The sequence below is a fragment of the Haliotis rubra genome, unplaced genomic scaffold (genome assembly GCF_003918875.1).
Source record: "Haliotis rubra isolate DU_JTF1 unplaced genomic scaffold, ASM391887v1 Scf82, whole genome shotgun sequence".
Taxonomy (NCBI): domain Eukaryota; kingdom Metazoa; phylum Mollusca; class Gastropoda; order Lepetellida; family Haliotidae; genus Haliotis; species Haliotis rubra.
In genome coordinates this window covers 946,797-964,970 of record NW_025767546.1, presented here as the reverse complement: position 1 = coordinate 964,970, position 18,174 = coordinate 946,797, and the positions used below count along the sequence as shown (strand labels likewise).

At 40.3% G+C, this 18,174-nt stretch overlaps 2 protein-coding genes across 2 annotated transcripts; both read left to right on the top strand.

The window, feature by feature from the left end:
• Positions 1–6: 6 nt before the first annotated feature.
• Positions 7–17,653, top strand: LOC124262060 (dual specificity protein phosphatase 3-like). Its single transcript, XM_046696483.1, has 4 exons — positions 7–87; positions 14,888–15,042; positions 16,076–16,284; positions 17,323–17,653. Exons 2-4 carry the CDS (start codon positions 14,894–14,896, stop codon positions 17,535–17,537), a joined length of 573 nt encoding a protein of 190 aa, XP_046552439.1. The 5' UTR covers positions 7–87; positions 14,888–14,893; the 3' UTR covers positions 17,538–17,653.
• On the top strand, positions 108–13,735 carry LOC124261980. The gene is given in 5 exon segments (XM_046696337.1): positions 108–3,769; positions 3,772–4,761; positions 5,998–6,151; positions 8,205–8,323; positions 10,773–13,735. Coding segments are annotated over 5 exon segments (5,508 nt in total). The 5' UTR covers positions 108–834; the 3' UTR covers positions 12,083–13,735.
• Positions 17,654–18,174: the final 521 nt, after the last annotated feature.

Genomic DNA, 18,174 nt, shown 5'->3' with positions numbered 1-18,174 from the left:
TACAAACTGTTCTCGTGTTAGAAACAGTCCGATTATTCGAAAATATAGCTCTAATGTCAGTATTTTTCAAGGGAGGTAACCATTTGTGTAAGTATTTTTAAACGTTTTTGGAATCAAACATAGTGTGATACTAAAGAAGTATCTTGTAGATAACCTACAGTCATGACAAATGCACCTAATAATTTTAATCGACTGTGTTTCATCGTTCGAAGTGTACACAGCTAAATACACTAAGTCAGATTCGTCCTTCGCGGGCCTTTGCAGACAGTATCGAGGCACTCCGCAACAGCTAAAATAGTCATACGTTTTATGCAATAAATTATACAGTATAATGATATAAATAATGCTTATGCCGTGCATGTTGGTCCTTATGTCATGACGAAGTAACATCAAAGATTTATAAGACTTTAACCCATGGAGAGTTCGTATGGGTGGGCCTGACACGGTCACGTGATCAGTTGATTTTATCGCGACGCTGTCTTCCGAGGGGAATCCCCTTTTCAAGTTTCCGATTGTGTTTTTCGTGTTGTCAGAAATAACATAACTTGCACACAAGTCGCGTAGTGACTATTATCACCTGAACAAACACCAAGCATATAATATTGCTTGACACGTACGACGAGAGAAAGAAAGTTGGTATTCCCAGTGATGCTAAAATTAGAAATGTAATTTCCTGGAAATTGCCGTGTGCTTCACAAAGCGAATATATTTTGTGTGGGATATATTCATTCTACCAAAGGACTGTATACCCAAGGGATAATACTATCTATCAGGATTTACACTTGAGACAGTACTCAACTGGAATAATAATTCAGCTGTCTGTACCTAGGAGATATGAACAGCCAACAGCGTGTTCCACTTTACTGTGACATCTGTAAGAAGCAATTTACTGGTGCTTTACCAGCTCAACAACATTTTATCAGTGAAGCTCACTTGAGAAAGGAAGACCAGATTAAAAATTCTGTGTTTAATGGAAACACAAGGACATACTGGTGTGACCCATGCAGTGTCCAGTGTAATGCAGCTGAACAGTTTCAACAACACATTGTCAGCCCAAGACACGTTGAGACTGTAAGGAGAAGTTTAGGTTTCACATACCAAGCTGCAACAGCAGTTCAAAGCCCTCTCCTTCCTGGGAACATACAACAAGCAGGTAACGATCTCCCACAAGGGCTCAACCAGACATTGCCTTTCAACCTGTCCAATGAAACAGGGAGAAAGGAATATGACTTTAATGGTTCTAAAGGCTACTGCCATCTCTGTGACATTGACTTGACATCTCTACAACATGCTCGGCAACATCTCAGTGGATCCAAACATCAGAAGAAACTGAAACAGATGGAAGCGGGAGAGGATACCAGCGATGTATTGAAGTGTCAGATTTGCAATGTACCATTTTCTAGTATTGGCAATGCTCAGGAACATCTTGCAAGTGCCAAGCACTTAAAGAAGAAGAGAGAATTAGAGGGACAGGGAAATGTCTCCAACAATAGTTCTCCCCAGTATGGCTTGACAAACATGTCACAGCCTAATAGTGGCACTACAAGATTAGACGTGCCCTCTTCAGACCAAGTTACTGGACTGTTTGCTGATGTTCCAGTCTACAGGAACAGTAGTTCCATGCCTGAAACTAGACCACGTCAAAACATGCCACCATTATTGACACCTAGTTCTACTCCAGTTGGAAACATTTCTGTATCTGATACAAAGAACAATACTACTGGTGATGGTAATGACCAGCTTAATGGAGACAAAGTCCCTTATACTTTTGATGGAAAGCAGGGTTACTGCAATGTCTGTAATGTGGATTTTACATCTCCACAAAATGCCCAGCAACATCTTGATGGATCGCGACATAAGAAAGCAGAGAACCTATGGAAATCAGGACAACCTTCCACTGAGGTGCTGAAATGTGACTTGTGTAATGTTGTATTCTCTGGCCCTGAGAGTGCCCATCAGCACTTTGAGAGTGATCGACACAAGAAGAGGTCACAGCTGCCCACAACGAATTTCACTCTTCAAGAGCAGGAGAAACCACAGCTTTCCCAGAAAATGACCTTGGTAAATAGCCCCCCTGCAACTCCAGGTGTTACCACTCAGACTTCCCTGCCAATGAATATCCTGTCAGAACCGAAAGGGAGTCAGTTTCAAAAAGCTCAAAGTTTAGCACAAATTATGCTTCCAAATGCAAACAAACTCACAGATTCAGCTGGACCAACAAGCAATTTGCCGCAGACTGCAGGTTATCAAACTGAACATAATCTGTGCTTATCCGTTCATGGAGGAACTTTGTCAGATGTTCCAATTCTCGGTAGCTATACACATCTACACAACCTTAACATTCCCAGCCAGCATGTCCTCAACACTAATGACAGTCAGTATTCCTCAAGTGTCTCACAGAATGCACAAATGCAAAGAACTCCTTTAATTCAAGAAGACAGAACAGAAGAACAGGAATATACTTTTCATGGAAGCACTGGACGATGTAACATCTGCCAAATTGAATTAACATCTCGTGAACATGCGAACCAACACCTCAGTGGTAAGAAGCATGCAAAAGCAAAAGGATTACATTCAGCAGATACTGGTAATGTTTTTGTCAACAATGGCCCAGATGTCAGTGAGAGAACAGCTGGTGCCAAACTGTCCACCTGTCCTAGTCAGCCATATCGGTTTGATGGGAACAGAGGATGGTGTAATGTCTGCAGCATTGAGCTAACATCCTCCCAGCATGCACGGCAGCATCTCAGTGGCAAGAACCACACTAAAGCTTTAGGACGATGGCAAGTGTCAAACATCAAGGAGGAATCAAAAGAGTCAGCAGAACAGAGGATATATGAGTTCAATGGAATGAGAGGCTTCTGTAATGTATGCAAGATAGAACTTACCTCTCAGGCACATGCCAGTCAACACTTGGCAGGGAAACCACATGAAAAGGCTGTACAGAGATTGAACTTGGTTGATGCAGTTGATGCACATTCTGGAGCATCAGCCCAGCCTGGAGATGGGGAGGTGGAGCCAGCATATGTGTTTACAGGTGGAAGGGGGCGATGCTTTGTTTGTAACATAGAACTCACATCTTCACAGCATGCTTCCCAGCACCTTCAGGGTCGGAATCACGCAAGGGCTGAGGAAAAGAGGAAGATGGTCAACCAGAATGGAATGTTGGCACTAGAGTGTAAGGTGTGTCTCAAGTCATTCAGTGGACAAGAAAGTGCTGCGCAGCATTATGCTTCTGCCAAACATAAAAACAAGGCAGGGTTGGCCAGCAGTTCCTTGGACCAGGTCAGGACAGAAGTTCTGGGGCGAGATTCACCAGGCAATCAGAACTTGGCAGGCCTGTCCCCACTAAACATGTATGTGTGTGAGGTATGCCAGTGCCAACTGAACTCTTTCGAACAGTTGTCAATCCATAAGAAAAGTCCCAAGCATCTTAAGACTGTGGAAAAGATGCAGCGTTATGTCGATGTGGCTGAATCTGCTAATACTGACAACAGTAGCCAAGATTGTAAGGTTGAAGATAGTCCAAGGGACATGACAGAACCCAAGCATGGTGGTTACAAGGATGTATGGGAAGCTCTTCGTACAGGAGAAGTCACTAAAGTCAAATGCGTAACTCCAAATACTGAAGTGAAGGAAACAGCCACTTCAAGTTTCAAGCCTGTTCCTATCACTCCAGCATCAAATATGTGTTCAGATACTTTAGGAAACAGGGACCATCTTGAATCTGATGGTTTACAGTCCGGCAGAAAGAGTGGAACTGACACAGGGTGAGGATGTCATCAACTACAAACAGTGCCAGCAATATGCTTAGCATGGGACGAGAACAAAGTCCAGGAATGTCTGCTGCAGCAAAGGAAGAGGTTTCCAAGGATTACAGAAGTAACACAGAAATAATTCCTTCAACATATGTTGTTTCCAAAAGCACTACATTGGCTAAACTTGGCATGGGCAGAGGTTCCCCACTTGTCAACCCTGCCATTACCACAACAGATGTGATGCCTTTGAGGATGAAAACAGCAGCGATCACTCAGCCAAAACATACTGCTGCTGGAGACACTGATGACTTCCAAGATAACGTCAAGGGATCAGTTGGAAGTAGGCGGACCAATACCTACAACCCTCTAAAAAACCAGACCACTGTTCGACACAGGGGAAATAAAGTTACCCTGGAGGCATTTGAGAACCTGGATTCAGAAGAAGATGAATCTGATCGAAGCAAGACATTAGATGTTGACATTCCTGGTGGTGAGGCTGAAAGTTTCATCAGTTACAACTCACATGCTAGCAGTGTTCTCAATGATGGACCACATGCTTCTGTGGGCTCCACTACGACTGATCACAATCATTCAGCTGCTCCTAAACAAGAAAGAAACATGTCTCTACAAACAGATGCAGAGTCAAGTATCTTTCCATCCTCTAATTTTGAACTGCTGAGTGGCCATCTTGGTATAGGTGCAATACCAAAGGTGCCACCGAAGAACCCTTTCAGTGGCTATTTCAAATATTACTGTGACACATGTAATCGGCCGATGAACACAGAAAAAGACTACCAAGCTCACCTAGAGAGTAGAGCTCATAGGCAGAGGGCAGCAGAGGTGACTGCTCCCCAGCTCAACCTGGGACAGATAAAGCGGGTACTCGGTATAGACGATGCGGAGGCAGAGGCCTATCAATTGACTAAGACCATACCTCGAAGCTACCAGGTGGATCTGTTTTGCAAAACTATGGACAGTGACAGGGTCATCTTCTTGCCAACAGGTGAGTCTACGTGTTTCTCAATCAACTCTTTTCTTTCTTTGTTAGTTCTGAAAAAGCATGTTCAATTTCAGTTATCCAGTTTCTTGTCAGAAAAATTGTACTCATTTCTGTAGAGTTAAAGCTACGACATACACAACCGTGCAGCTTGATATCCACCATAGATTCTTAAGTGAGGGACTATGCCATCTATATCCCTTTATCTTTAATAGTACAGTATTTGTAACTTTCCCATATACTAGCAGTGATTTTCTTTCATTCAACATGGTCAATTTGTTTTAATGAGCTCTCACTATATTTGAGATAAAATTAGTTTACTTATCAAAAGAGAATTCTGGCTTAGAAAGATGTTTATCTGAACATTAACAGACATAGGGGAGAAATTTTCCAAGTGTATTGGGCAATTCAAGTACAGTCAAATCCTGATGAGTCGAATGCCGGTGTCTCGAATATTATGCATAACTCGAAGTACCGGTCGGTCCCGACCATTCCCTGTTATAGCTGTCATCATTTTATTTCCGGTTACATGAAGTCGTCTCATAAATACACACGATGACTCGAGAAGGAAATTTGGTCCCATGAGATTCAAACAACAGCAATCTTGTATACATAAGCCGAAGTCAGTCAATGAGAAGTTAATTGGTGTAGCTAACTGATCCAATTAACAAACCAGCGCGGCTCACACCTTTCCACCATTGACGGGTGAGTTCAAAAGGCAGATTAGTGATTTTACGGAAATCAATGTCTGTGCTAATCAGACTGGAACTGATAAGGTGCCCCTATTAGTGATAGGGAAATCTGCTAAGCCACGTTGTTTTAAGAACGTCAAATCTCTGCTGACTTCATACTGTCACAACAAGTCAGCCTGGATGACGTCTGATTTATTTGTGGATTGGGTAAAATCATTAGATAAACAAATGCTTAGGCGGAGGAATTAGGACTGGATCATCTTTTTTTTCTACCCTCATAGACATACCTATGTCTCGAATACATCGATAAGTCGAATATATTACTTGGTCCCCAGTGATTCGGCTCATCGTGATTTGATTGTATTGGTGATATTGCAACTTGTTTCAGTTTGGTGATAACTGTGTCATTTTTAGTGTAATGCCTAGTGAAATAGCTTCAAACTAAAGGTTGGTGGCAACTTGGTCCAGGATATTTATGGTAACTCAGATCTGTGTGACTGGATACTGATGGATGTGATGCAGCAATGTGACATGTTTGCTGCTGCTGCAGGTACTGGGAAGACGCTGGTGTCGGTGATGACGCTAAGTTGTATGCTGAATCAGAACCCTCTGCGCCCAGTCTTGTTCCTGGTGGACAAGGTGTTGTTGGTGCTGCAGCAGTCAAAGTACATCTTCAATGAGCTTGGGGATCGGATGTACAAGCGGTAGGTAGTTTTCTGTCCATGACTGTGTATTGTCACAAAAGTCACCTGTGTCCTGACACTTAGCTCCGCTTCAGATAAGCCAGTTTTTCATTACAGCCTCAGTATTTACTGTCAACTTTCAGGTCTGCAAGATTGCTGGTTTACCTATCACTGTGGTGTGAGACAAGACACACTACCCATACAAAATGGCCTCCATTATGTAGTAGACACAAGGAGGTTCAGCTAGAGAGGCCGCAACCTGTCTGCACTTGGCTGTTGTGTCAGTAACCACATGATAGTTGGGGAATGTTGACTTTGCATACTTATTGAACTGGCACCATGATACACTTGACAATAAATTTGTCTTTAAGGCAAGACCATTTTTTATTTCTTCTTTTACGGATTTTTGTCGTCAGAAAACATAAAGGCAGGAGGAAATTTTAAAAAAATGAAAAAAATCACCAGTCAAAGTAATATTCCTTTGAAGTACCAGAAATATTTTACTTTTGGCAATTTATGAAGTGCATATGGGCCAAAAAACAAAACAATTTTTTTTATGTGAGTTTACATTTTTGATCAATAAAAACATTTGAATTATATTTTTTGAGCAGGCAAAATTCATTTTTAATTTTTTTTTCTTATTTTTGAAAAATTACGACAGGCAGATTCGTAAAACAAGAAATAAAATTGGTCTGGCCTAATATGAATTTACTTTCTAATAGTAAAATTTAGCTACGATGTGTAAATGTTTTATGTTACTGTCTACCTTGAATACCATGTTTCTCAGTGGAATGTTGTACATTAGTATGTGTACTCACTGCTTGGTCAAGTTGTTGATACATATTGTAGACCTGAAGTTTAGGATGTATGTAACTGTTGTAACTGCTGATCACGACCTGAGTGTAAATATAGTTCAATTCAGTTCCATCACCATTTATTTGACATGAGTGTTTACAGTAGCCAGTTTGTCCTTTAGCTTGTCCATGGTCATATGATCATGAGAATTGCCATGTAAGCACATCTGTTACTGATTACTTCCCCAGAAACAGAAACAGAGGTGATATATGCCTATAAGTGCTAAAGTCATGATAAGGGTCAGAAAGTACCCTGAAACGTTAAATAAACCCAAACTGTGGTAGTCTACCAGCAATTCAATGCCAGAGACTTTGTTAGCATATATCAGTGTTTGTTATGTACCACTAGTCCAAAGCCACAGCTCTGTGAAACATCTTTAGGCCCTGTTATCTCAGCTGCTCATTGTCTGTATTTGAACTTTAAAATCTACAGAAAATGATGTTGCAAAAGAAGGCAGTAATCAATATTACAGAATACTAAACTAAATACATAATTATTGATGCCTGTTAGTTTGCTAGTAACTATGGCTGCTTAAAAATACAGTCTTGTTCTTCTCGACATAAAATTAGATCAGAAAATGTTATTAAAACTTTAAATATTCATTAAAATTACGTTAAAAGTATCTACAGAATGAATTTGATTTTTGAGGAAACTTGGATAATTATAAAAGCCTTTAAACAAATAATGGTGCTTTATGTGCCTAAACATGATTATTTTACACATATTGTATCATTTTACAAAACACATCCGTAAATAGAAGACATAGAAAGTGTGTAGCACACCTACTTTGTAAGCCGTCATGAAGTGAGCAACCATAGAGAACAGTAATCAAGCGATGCAAGGTTGTTTCTCTGCTGCGTATCACCATTATAAAGTCACACCTCTCATCGTGATACAGAAAGAATGATAGCTTGAGAAAAGGTCCAAAGCTCTCACAGTCTGATGTCCCTCAAACTTGAACTACAAACTCTTAATTGATCTCTGCCATGTTCTCTTCACAAAATGTATTGCCATATACCATGTATGTTATCTACAGTTGTCCATATAGTGGTTTAGAACTGCCCCCCTGACAATCACTGAGAAATGATGTACTTTTCTACTAGTGGTCAGCACATCAGTTATGTCAATCAGAGGCGGTTGTTGTCATTTGAAACCTCTGACTGACCAATCAGAATGGAGTATGTCCATAATTCATTGTAGAATACTATGTTACTTCCAGCCTGACAGTTGATGGAGAGGTGCAGGAACGCCAGCTGAAGATAGCCACGCTGTGTGGGAACATACTGCCTACAGACAACACACCTCTCTACAAGCATGACATCATCGTCAGCACAGCAGGTACTTGCAGAAGTGGAGACACTTAAAGTACTTACGGAAATGCAAGAAAAATGCTTTTTGACTTATATTTAAAATTCAGAGATATTACAGTTACTTAAATAACAAATATCACTTTAAGAAACATCTACCTAATGTAGACCGAGGGAATAAATTTTGAGACATGCCCTAAAATGTGTTTTTACTGATGAAAATATCAAAAACTTAGAAAAATAAGGGGTAGTGGGACGTTATTTGATACAAACATTAACTGCCTGTGTTACATCATCAGCATGCACGGTATCGACAGGTGAAATTGACAGCTGAGCACACGCTCGGGCGAGGGGTCATCTCAATAGATGTTTTGTTCAAAATGTTGAATATGTAATGCATTATAGTATAAGTATTGGTTATGTAAGGGATCATTTGTGTATGTGTGTTTGTTTTGAAATAAACATACGAATTACTGTACATTGGAAAGAATCCTATCACTTGTGTTATCTTATCGATTGATTGTAGAAATGTGCAATGTTTTAATAAATGTTTTGCATGTCAACAGTATATTTCATTGCAAAAATATGGATGTAATTCGGTCAGTTTAATCTAGTTGTGAACATTGGCCAAAGATTTAACGAAGTCACTGGTGTAGCTTCTTTAGAATATATATATTCTTCTTCTCATAAAGTTTGTAGACCGCCCGTCTAAGTACTCCCTTGTCAAAGTTGTCAAGGATGGTTTTACGTCCCGGTTATGCTTTATATTAACATTTCTTCAATAAAGAAACGATAATTAAGTAAAGTAACACCAACATTCAACATTTATTTGTTAATCCATATTTTTACACCACCTGTATTATTAGCATAAATGTAAAGACTATTTCAGATTTCTGTTGTTGAACTCTGAAAATATCTTGAGTTGTTGTTTTGGTACCAAATTCTCTCCAGTAAACTGCCCTTTAAATGCATGGGAATGTTAAATCAATTGAAATAAAAATTAGGTACACTATAGGTGAGTTGATATATTGACAACATAGTACATTTATCACCTTTCTAAAGATATTAAGGCTAAAAAGCATTTTTCTAGCATTTCCGACAGTACTTTAGTTATAAATCTTTAATGTGTGGAGTGTTAGAAATCAATTTTTCCAAAATAAACTGTTTCCCAGTTGCAAAATACCAAATAGTATAGTAGTAGTGGAAGGAAATACAACCCACTGGTCATTCCTGAAGTTTAGGAATCTACTTTTTGTTTATTAAAAAAATCCTATTCCTTCATACATATCAACCTATGCTAATTGTGATATAACTAACTATGTCATTGTTGTAGCTTAACTCTGAAAAATGTCTATGTTCTAGCATGACAGTATTATATCTGTGTTATAGCCTAACTGTGACATATCTGTGTTATAGCCTAACTGTGGCATATCTGTGTTATAGCCTAACTGTGACATATCTGCATTGTAGCCTGTGATATATCTATATTGTAGCCTAACTGTGACATATCAGTGTTGTAGCCTCTGACATATCTGTGTTGTAGTTCTGTGACCTGTGACATATCTGTGTTGTAGCCTGTGACATATCTGTGTTGTAGCCTGTGACATATCAGTGTTGTAGCCTGTGACATATCTGTGTTGTAGCCTAACTGTGACATATCAGTGTTGTAGCCTGTGACATATCTGTGTTGTAGCCTAACTGTGACATATCTGTGTTGTAGCCTAACTGTGACATATCTGTGTTGTAGCCTGTGACATATCTGTGTTGTAGCCTGTGACATATCTGTGTTGTAGCTGTGTGTTGTAGCCTAACTGTGACATATCTGTGTTGTAGCCTAACTATGACATATCTGTGTTGTAGCCTAACTGTGACATATCTGTGTTGTAGCCTAAATGTGACATATCTGTGTTGTAGCCTAAATGTGACATATATGTGTTGTAGCCTAACTGTGACATATCTGTGTTGTAGCCTAACTATGACATATCTGTGTTGTAGCCTGTGACATATCTGTGTTGTAGTCTGTGACATATCTGTGTTGTAGCCTGTGACATATCTGTGTTGTAGCCTAACTGTGACATATCTGCATTGTAGCCTGTGACATATCTGTGTTGTAGCCTAACTGTGACATATCTGTGTTGTAGCCTAACTGTGACATATCTGTGTTGTAGCCTAACTGTGACATATCTGTGTTGTAGCCTAACTGTGACATATCTGTGTAGTAGCCTAACTGTGACATATCTGCATTGCAGCCTGTGATATATCTGTATTGTAGCCTAACTGTGACATATCTGTGTTGTAGCCTGTGACATATCTGTGTTGTAGCCTAACTGTGACATATCTGTGTTGTAGCCTGTGACATATCTGTGTTGTAGCCTAACTGTGACATATCTGTGTTGTAGCCTAACTGTGACATATCTGTGTTGTAGCCTAACTGTGACATATCTGTGTTGTAACCTAACTGTGATTTATTTGCATTGTAGCCTATGCTGACAATCTACTGCAGAAGCAGCAGCTCCGCTGGGAACACTTTTCGCTGGTTGTGTTTGATGAAGCTCATCACTGTGTCAAGAATCACCCCTTCAATCGTCTCCTAGAGGGGTATCACCGTCCATGCCCGCCTGAACTCAGACCCAAAGTGCTCGGTCTGACTGCCTCTCCTGCGGGGCGGGATAGTGTTGAGAACACAGTCAGCATGCTGCAGGAGTTATTCCACAATCTAGGCGGAGCCAGCATTGCCATCGTCCAAGGAGATTGTGTGAGAGAACTCAAACGCTATCAATCCCATGCCAAACTGAAGATCAACTATGAGCCATTTTCTGATGAAGAAAAAGCTTTCCGGAAGACACTTTTGATGTACATTTGCCAGTGTTACTTGAAGCTGTCAGAGTTGTGCAATATTGATGATGTCTGTCAGTGGGGAGTGCAGAGGATGCAGAGAGACTTGGCTGAGTATGTAGAGCACCTGGACAATGTTGCTACTGGAAAGTTTGTCCAAGCTCTTGGGAACTGCCAAGCAAATTCAGAGGAGCCACAAGTCAAAATGAATATGGAGTTTGTTGTCAATCATTCCTCGGTAGTTTTGATTGCATTGTCTGATTTGGATGGTTCTGGGATACCAACAGCTGTAGCTGACCTGCAGACTCTCAACCAGAATCAGGCACGAAGTGGCTTCCATCATGCTCAGGGGATCGGTATTGAGTGTAAAGAGCTGCAAGATGCTATGAAAAGAGCTGCTCACTCAGCTCATGTTCAGCAGGAGTTTGATGACAACCCACTTCACATCTCACTTTACACACAGTTACTCAGTACTCTCACCAATGATGAATATATCAACTGGAAAACTGGGAGAAATGCAATGGCCTTGATTCTTGTCCGGGAGAGAGCACATGCACACAGACTGAGCAACTTCCTGAAGCAGACAACATTTGCATCAGCAAACAGTCTGAAGATCACATCAGTGGTTGGCCATGGGTCTGGTCCAACTGATGGTGGGATGAAGGTGAAACATCAGAAACGTGTGCTTGATGGAGTGAAGAGCAAAAAGTATCACATCATTGTAGCCACATCTGTAGCAGAGGAAGGCGTGGATATCCCTGAATGTGAGCTGGTCATCTGCATGAACCCACCAAATACAGTCACCACCCTGGTACAGATGAGGGGTCGGGCCAGGAAGAAAGACAGCCACTTTGTTATCCTGTGTAAGAGCAGTGATGAGGAAAACAGGATCCAGAATATTCTTCGGCGGGAACGGTTCATGATGGAAGCTGCTCAGCGTTGTGTGGAGTTGTGATGCAGGATTAAATTTTGAGCTGATGTGCTATTTAACATAACATTCATGGAATGGGTTGACACTAATGTTTATATCCACATACTAGTAGCTCATGGCTCATCTTGCACATATGAGTAACATTAAGTAACTGGCTTATATTCTTGGAATAATGGACGAGTATCTGTCCCCCTGGGATAGATATACTGATCCTTCTAACAGAGGCATTTTGTTAGAGTCAGGTCTCTGGGGTCTCTGCTTAAGTCAGAAACAGATGTTTTCATTGCAATTGGTATTTACATGACTGGTGTTTGTCATGAGAGCATTTAAAGTGACTTATTTGTTGATGGCATTATTCGTTTTTGCACTTGGCACGGAAAGGTCAAGGTCACAAAATAAAGGTTTAATGTATGTGAATATGCTTTATCAAAACTGAGTGTATATTGCTTCTCTTGGATTGGTCCCTGCATCTAAAATGTTCTGGTACACAGAAGGCTTTGGTCAAAGTAAGTATTAAATGTCCGAACATGAAACTTTGTATAAATTTGCTTAGATCTTAACAAATTCTTCAACGTCAAGGGCTGATAGGCATGAGTGTCAAAGGTGATTTTTGCAGTTGATTTAGCCAGTAATTTAACCATTCATTAGTCTTTACTGTTGCACCTTTACTTATGCAGTTCTACAGACTTATGCTTGCATCATATCAGTCTGTGATGATTGCAGGGATGATCTGGAAGTAATGGTTCAGGACTGGAAGTGAAGGGAGTAGAACAGGAGGTATAGTACAATGTGTGGGAATAAGAGGCTGCATCTGTCTGGGGCATTCATGTTGATGGTGTGTAGTCCTGTGCATAGAGCTCAGGTCACAAATCAGTTGAAGTTAAGTATCGTTGAGTGTGGAGAGTCCTTGAATGGATGACCGTTTTGGGCAGCTTGACTCGTGACTCCAGTCCTGCCCCTCAACGAAGCACATGTGATACATGTGGTCTCACCTTAGGCACGTGAGTTTGTCCAAACTTGCCTCTGTTCACCCAGCAGAAAATGGGTACCCGGTGAGATAAGTCATGTGAACAGTAACCTCACTGGCAGCTTAATGGTTAATAATAATCAGTTAGTGATTACAGTGTCCAGTTAGCAACTAGTCAGATAGATACTAGGTGCCATATAAATGAATTATTATTTGTATTATTTTGTTGAACACTTATATATAACCCATATTTATCGTACATTTGTTTTTGTATCAGTGTGTTGGATATGCCAAGTGTTGTCATCACAGGACCGCTAACTAGATTAGCATGACAACTGAGTGCTTCATACAATCTGTCAGCAGCTTGTCTGGTGAAGATTTACATCAGATGCAAGGTCATGGCTGTGATGTGTGATTTTGTCATGTATATTATTCTGAAGAATAATGACAATTATTCTTCATCAACTCAACTTCTAAAATGCCCATCAAAGAAGTATATGATTCTGTTTGAATAACTACTGCAGTGGGTTTTATGTTCCCAACCAAATGTTACTTTTCTTGTTTGTTATCTCTGTATATTATGTTATTGTGTTATGAATATATATTTGTTTGCTTTTGGTCTGGAAAAAATGTATGAAATCTACAATCAGCAGTTTGGTAAATTATCTTTGTTTGAAGTTGCTTCTCCTGTTATAAAGTGATTTTGGAAATATCTGTGTTGTGTTTTGCAGATGGTTCTACTTTTAACATTAAAGATTATTATGGTGTATTTATCTAACAATCTCTCTATCATGGTCAACAGATCAGTGTCTATTCTCATCACAGTATCCACATGGAATATTCACAGAATACTGTGTTTGTTTGTGTTCGTGATGACGTCAGCACGCTCATTTTGAATTAGAATGACATTGTACAGAGAGGAGTCTTGTACCTGTTGTAGCAGACGTCTACTCAGCCATAGACTGTCAGGCTGCATGAAGGGATGTTGCACTTAGTGGAGGCTCTATATACAGAGGCCATCACCATGTAACTGTTGCAGAAGACGTCTACTCAGCCATAGACTGTCAGGCTGCATGAAGGGATGTTGTACATGGTGGAGGCTCTATATACAGAGGCCATCACCACATAACTGTTGTAGCAGACGTCTACTCAGTCATAGACTGTCAGGCTAAATGAAGGGATGTTGTACATGGTGGAGGCTCTATCTACAGAGACCATCACCACGTAACTGTTGTAGCAGACGTCTACTTAGCCATAGACTGTCAGGCTATATGAAGGGATGTTGTACATGGTGGAGGCTCTATATACAGAGGCCATCACCACGTAACTGTTGTAGCAGACGTCTACTCAGTCATAGACTGTCAGGCTATATGAAGGGATGTTGTACATGGTGGAGGCTCTATATACAGAGACCATCACCAAGTAACTGTTGTAGCAGACGTCTACTCAGTTATAGACTGTCAGGCTGCATGAAGGGATGTTGTACATGGTGGAGGCTCTATATACAGAGGCCATCACCACGTAACTGTTGTAGCAGACGTCTACTCAGTCATAGACTGTCAGGCTATATGAAGGGATGTTGTACATGGTGGAGGCTCTATATACAGAGACCATCATGAAAACTAAGTTTACCACATAATGGTTGATATAATAACTTGATACCATGATCCAATAAATAAGTATAACCTCTTATAAATAACTTGACCAGGCATGATACTGCCAGAATATAGAAAAACAATGCGTGTTACTCACTCACCCACTGTCTCACCCCAATTCACTCACCCTTCCACCCACTCTCACGCACGCACTCACACACACACACACCAGTTTCCTTATCTGTGTTACCTGTTCTCTGCCTGCAGGCAGACATGGCCTCTGCCACACCAGAGAGTGAAGATGCTGCTGAGTGCGGTCTGGAGGAGCTTGATGACATCATCACTCAACCTGCTGGTGGAATGACCATGCTGCCCAACACAGCGTATGACGAGGTGTATGACAATCTCCTTGTTGGGGATGAGTAAGTACACTCTTCAAGACATTCTTTTATTCAAATACAACTGAAACATTGAAGTAGCCTCTCAATGTTCGTCATTTCAAGAATGCCATAGTTTTGTGAAAAATGTATGAAGACTGAAATGTTCATTGATTTGGTTGGGAAACCTACATTTTGCTGCCATGTCACTTGGCTCTTGTCCAGAGGAAAGCAATATATCATGTAAATATATACATTGTATAAAAAATACTTGTGTTCTGTGATACTTCTATTTCACTTTTGTGGTATGTTGGAGGCGGTGGGGTAGACTAATGGTTAAAGTGTTCGCTCATCACATTGAAGACCCGTGTTTGATTCCCCACATGGATACAATATGAAACCATATGTGTAACTCTTATTGCTGTTTAATAATTTATGCAGTATTTTATTTTCTTGAAAATGGATTGGCCGACAGGTGAAATGCCTACTTACAAAAAAACCTCTCCAAAATGTGTTATAGTCACCAAAATCATCTACTTCTTTTTCAATTTCAATCATTTGTTTGAAATTCTTAATATATTTAACAAAGATATTCAGGCCACTCTTGTGGCATTAACTGCTGTACCGGGTCAGTTAATTTCGAGTCTCCAATGTGTCCTTAGTGGTTGTATACCACGTATACATTCCAGAAATTACTAGAATCAGAGGATGTCCAAATGGATTTCTTCCACAGTGTCCTGTAAAATTGTTTTGTCAAAGGTCAGATTTACATATCCATCTTAAACAGTGAGGTTCACTATTTGCAAAAATGAAATATTAAAAGAAATATTTTTAATCACAATTTTACTTACAGGATCCATTGTTGCAATTTTTTTTATCATATGATGTTTTGATGGGTAAAGTCAGCCATCTCAACAAGAGTCACAGTCAAGAATAGATCAAATGTTCAGATAGGATATTACCATACCAGTATAGCTAGCAGGACACTTTATGTGTCACTTAAACCAACATTAAACCAAGTCTTATTGACCTCCATGTGAATGAACATTTACCCTTTGTTGAAGGTCGATTGCTCGTGATCTGATGCAGCTCCGACGGCTTGGGTCACTCACATCCTCAATGCTGCCCACGGTGTCGATATCCATCATGTAAACACCAATGAGGACATGTATAGGAAGCTCAAGGTCACTTTCAAGGGCATTGAAGCCATTGATCACATGAGTTTTAACCTTTACCCTTTCTTCCAAGAGTCAGCTGACTTCATTGAGAAAGCATTGGACAATGGGGGTAAGTTGTGCACCCCATGGAGAAGTGCATGAAGTACACCGTACCATTCTACAATAACACAGTAAGTTTGGTGTCTAGCAGTTCTGAAGGACTTGTGACAGGTGACTGCAGAGGAATGGAAGTTTGTCACTGATTGCTTCCTTTACTCATGCTATCGCCCACTGGTTTGCCTATAGCCCTGGATCCATTGTTAACAGGTTGCATCTCAAGTTTTTGTTTCTCATCTTTGTCCTAAATTACTGACCACACCGACCTCCAAGCTTTTGTTCAGTATCTGTCCATTTGCCTGTGTGATCATATATCATTCTCTTTGGTAAAATTCCTTTAACTCTTTTCCCATCTCATATATCCGCCATAATTTTATCCTCTTGAGCCATGAGTCTATTACAACAGACAAGTGATGTGATGAGTTGATGACATGTAGTTGGGAAATGTTGTGCTTCTTTTAAATACCTAGCAGACATTTTAACAATATATTAAGGGACTGTTCATAATTTATGGCTAGGGGGAAAGTGATGATGAGTTTTATGGAGAAGCATGTACAATGTGAATGACCCCCCTAAAATGTATGTACAAAGTAAGTGCAGGTGGGCATGTCATGTACAAAATCAATGACCCCCCTAGTAAATGTGTAGAAAATTTATTAACCCCACCACCACCACCACCCACCTCTCCCCAGAACATAATTGATGGCCCTCCCTTAATATCACCATCACCCCCCTAGCCATAAATTATGAACGGTCCCTAATATCAACAAAAGATTTTGCTCTCTTTTGATTTCATAATTTTTTTCACAATGGATGGCCCTGTACACCTTGCGGATAATGTTTGCCTGCAAATCTGGTTATGGACACATCCGTTGTAAGGGAGACATTGTGTCTGCATGTGTCCTGTACATCCCTTGTACTGAATTCCCCTTTATAATGGAGGTCACCTTACCTAAATTGGGTCAAATTACTGTTACTCATGAAATATATGTAAGAATGAAGTTCAGGCTATCATCAGAATTTTGTTCAAAGACATACAATTGACTTGCAGGAAAAGTTCTGGTCCACTGTATACAGGGAGTAAGTCGATCTGCCACTTTAGCTGTGGCATTCCTGATGCTCAAACGTCACATGACAGTCAAAGATGCTCTCCGATTGGTCAGGAGCCATCGAGAGGTGTGCCCGAATACAGGTTTCCAACAACAGCTAATTAAACTGGACTCACAGCTTAGACTGCAACGACATGATAAACTACAAACAGAGTGATGAAGGGCCAAGTTTAAACAACTTAATTCTGCATCAAAACAATCATGGATGGGTTTGTTCTCAGTACTGCTCAGATTCAACAGTTCAAATGTGAATAAATGTAATAGTCAAGACAGCGTTACGAGTTGAGTCCTTTGTCATGTTACCAGGCAAATCCAAGTCATCAGGGTTGTAGACAGGTGCTTGCTGCAGTTCACCTTCTTAAGGATGTACATGTTTAGGTGCTCCCCTTGTGGGGACCTTGGTTAGCAATAGAGGAGATTAAATTGTTGTGTGTCACTGTAGTGGTGATATTTAATGGTTGTCACACTATCAACCATTGGTCGGTGTGGCTGCAGGGCACTAATGGGGTAGTGGAGATCTGGTGGTTTTGTGTCCTTGTTCAGTATGACATCATGACTTGACCGATACTTGTGCCGTCATCCACTGGTGTGCCTGGCCAAGGCTGTATTATCTGTTGGTGTTTGTACACTTAGAACTCTGCTAATTTCTTTGAAACCATGAATCACTAAGCCTGGAGAGTAAGATCTATACATGATCACACATGTCCTTCATTAAACACTGACAAACGTCTACATGTATAAGATAACATGGTTTATTTCTCAAAACAAAAAATGATCACTCCTTTAGACAAACA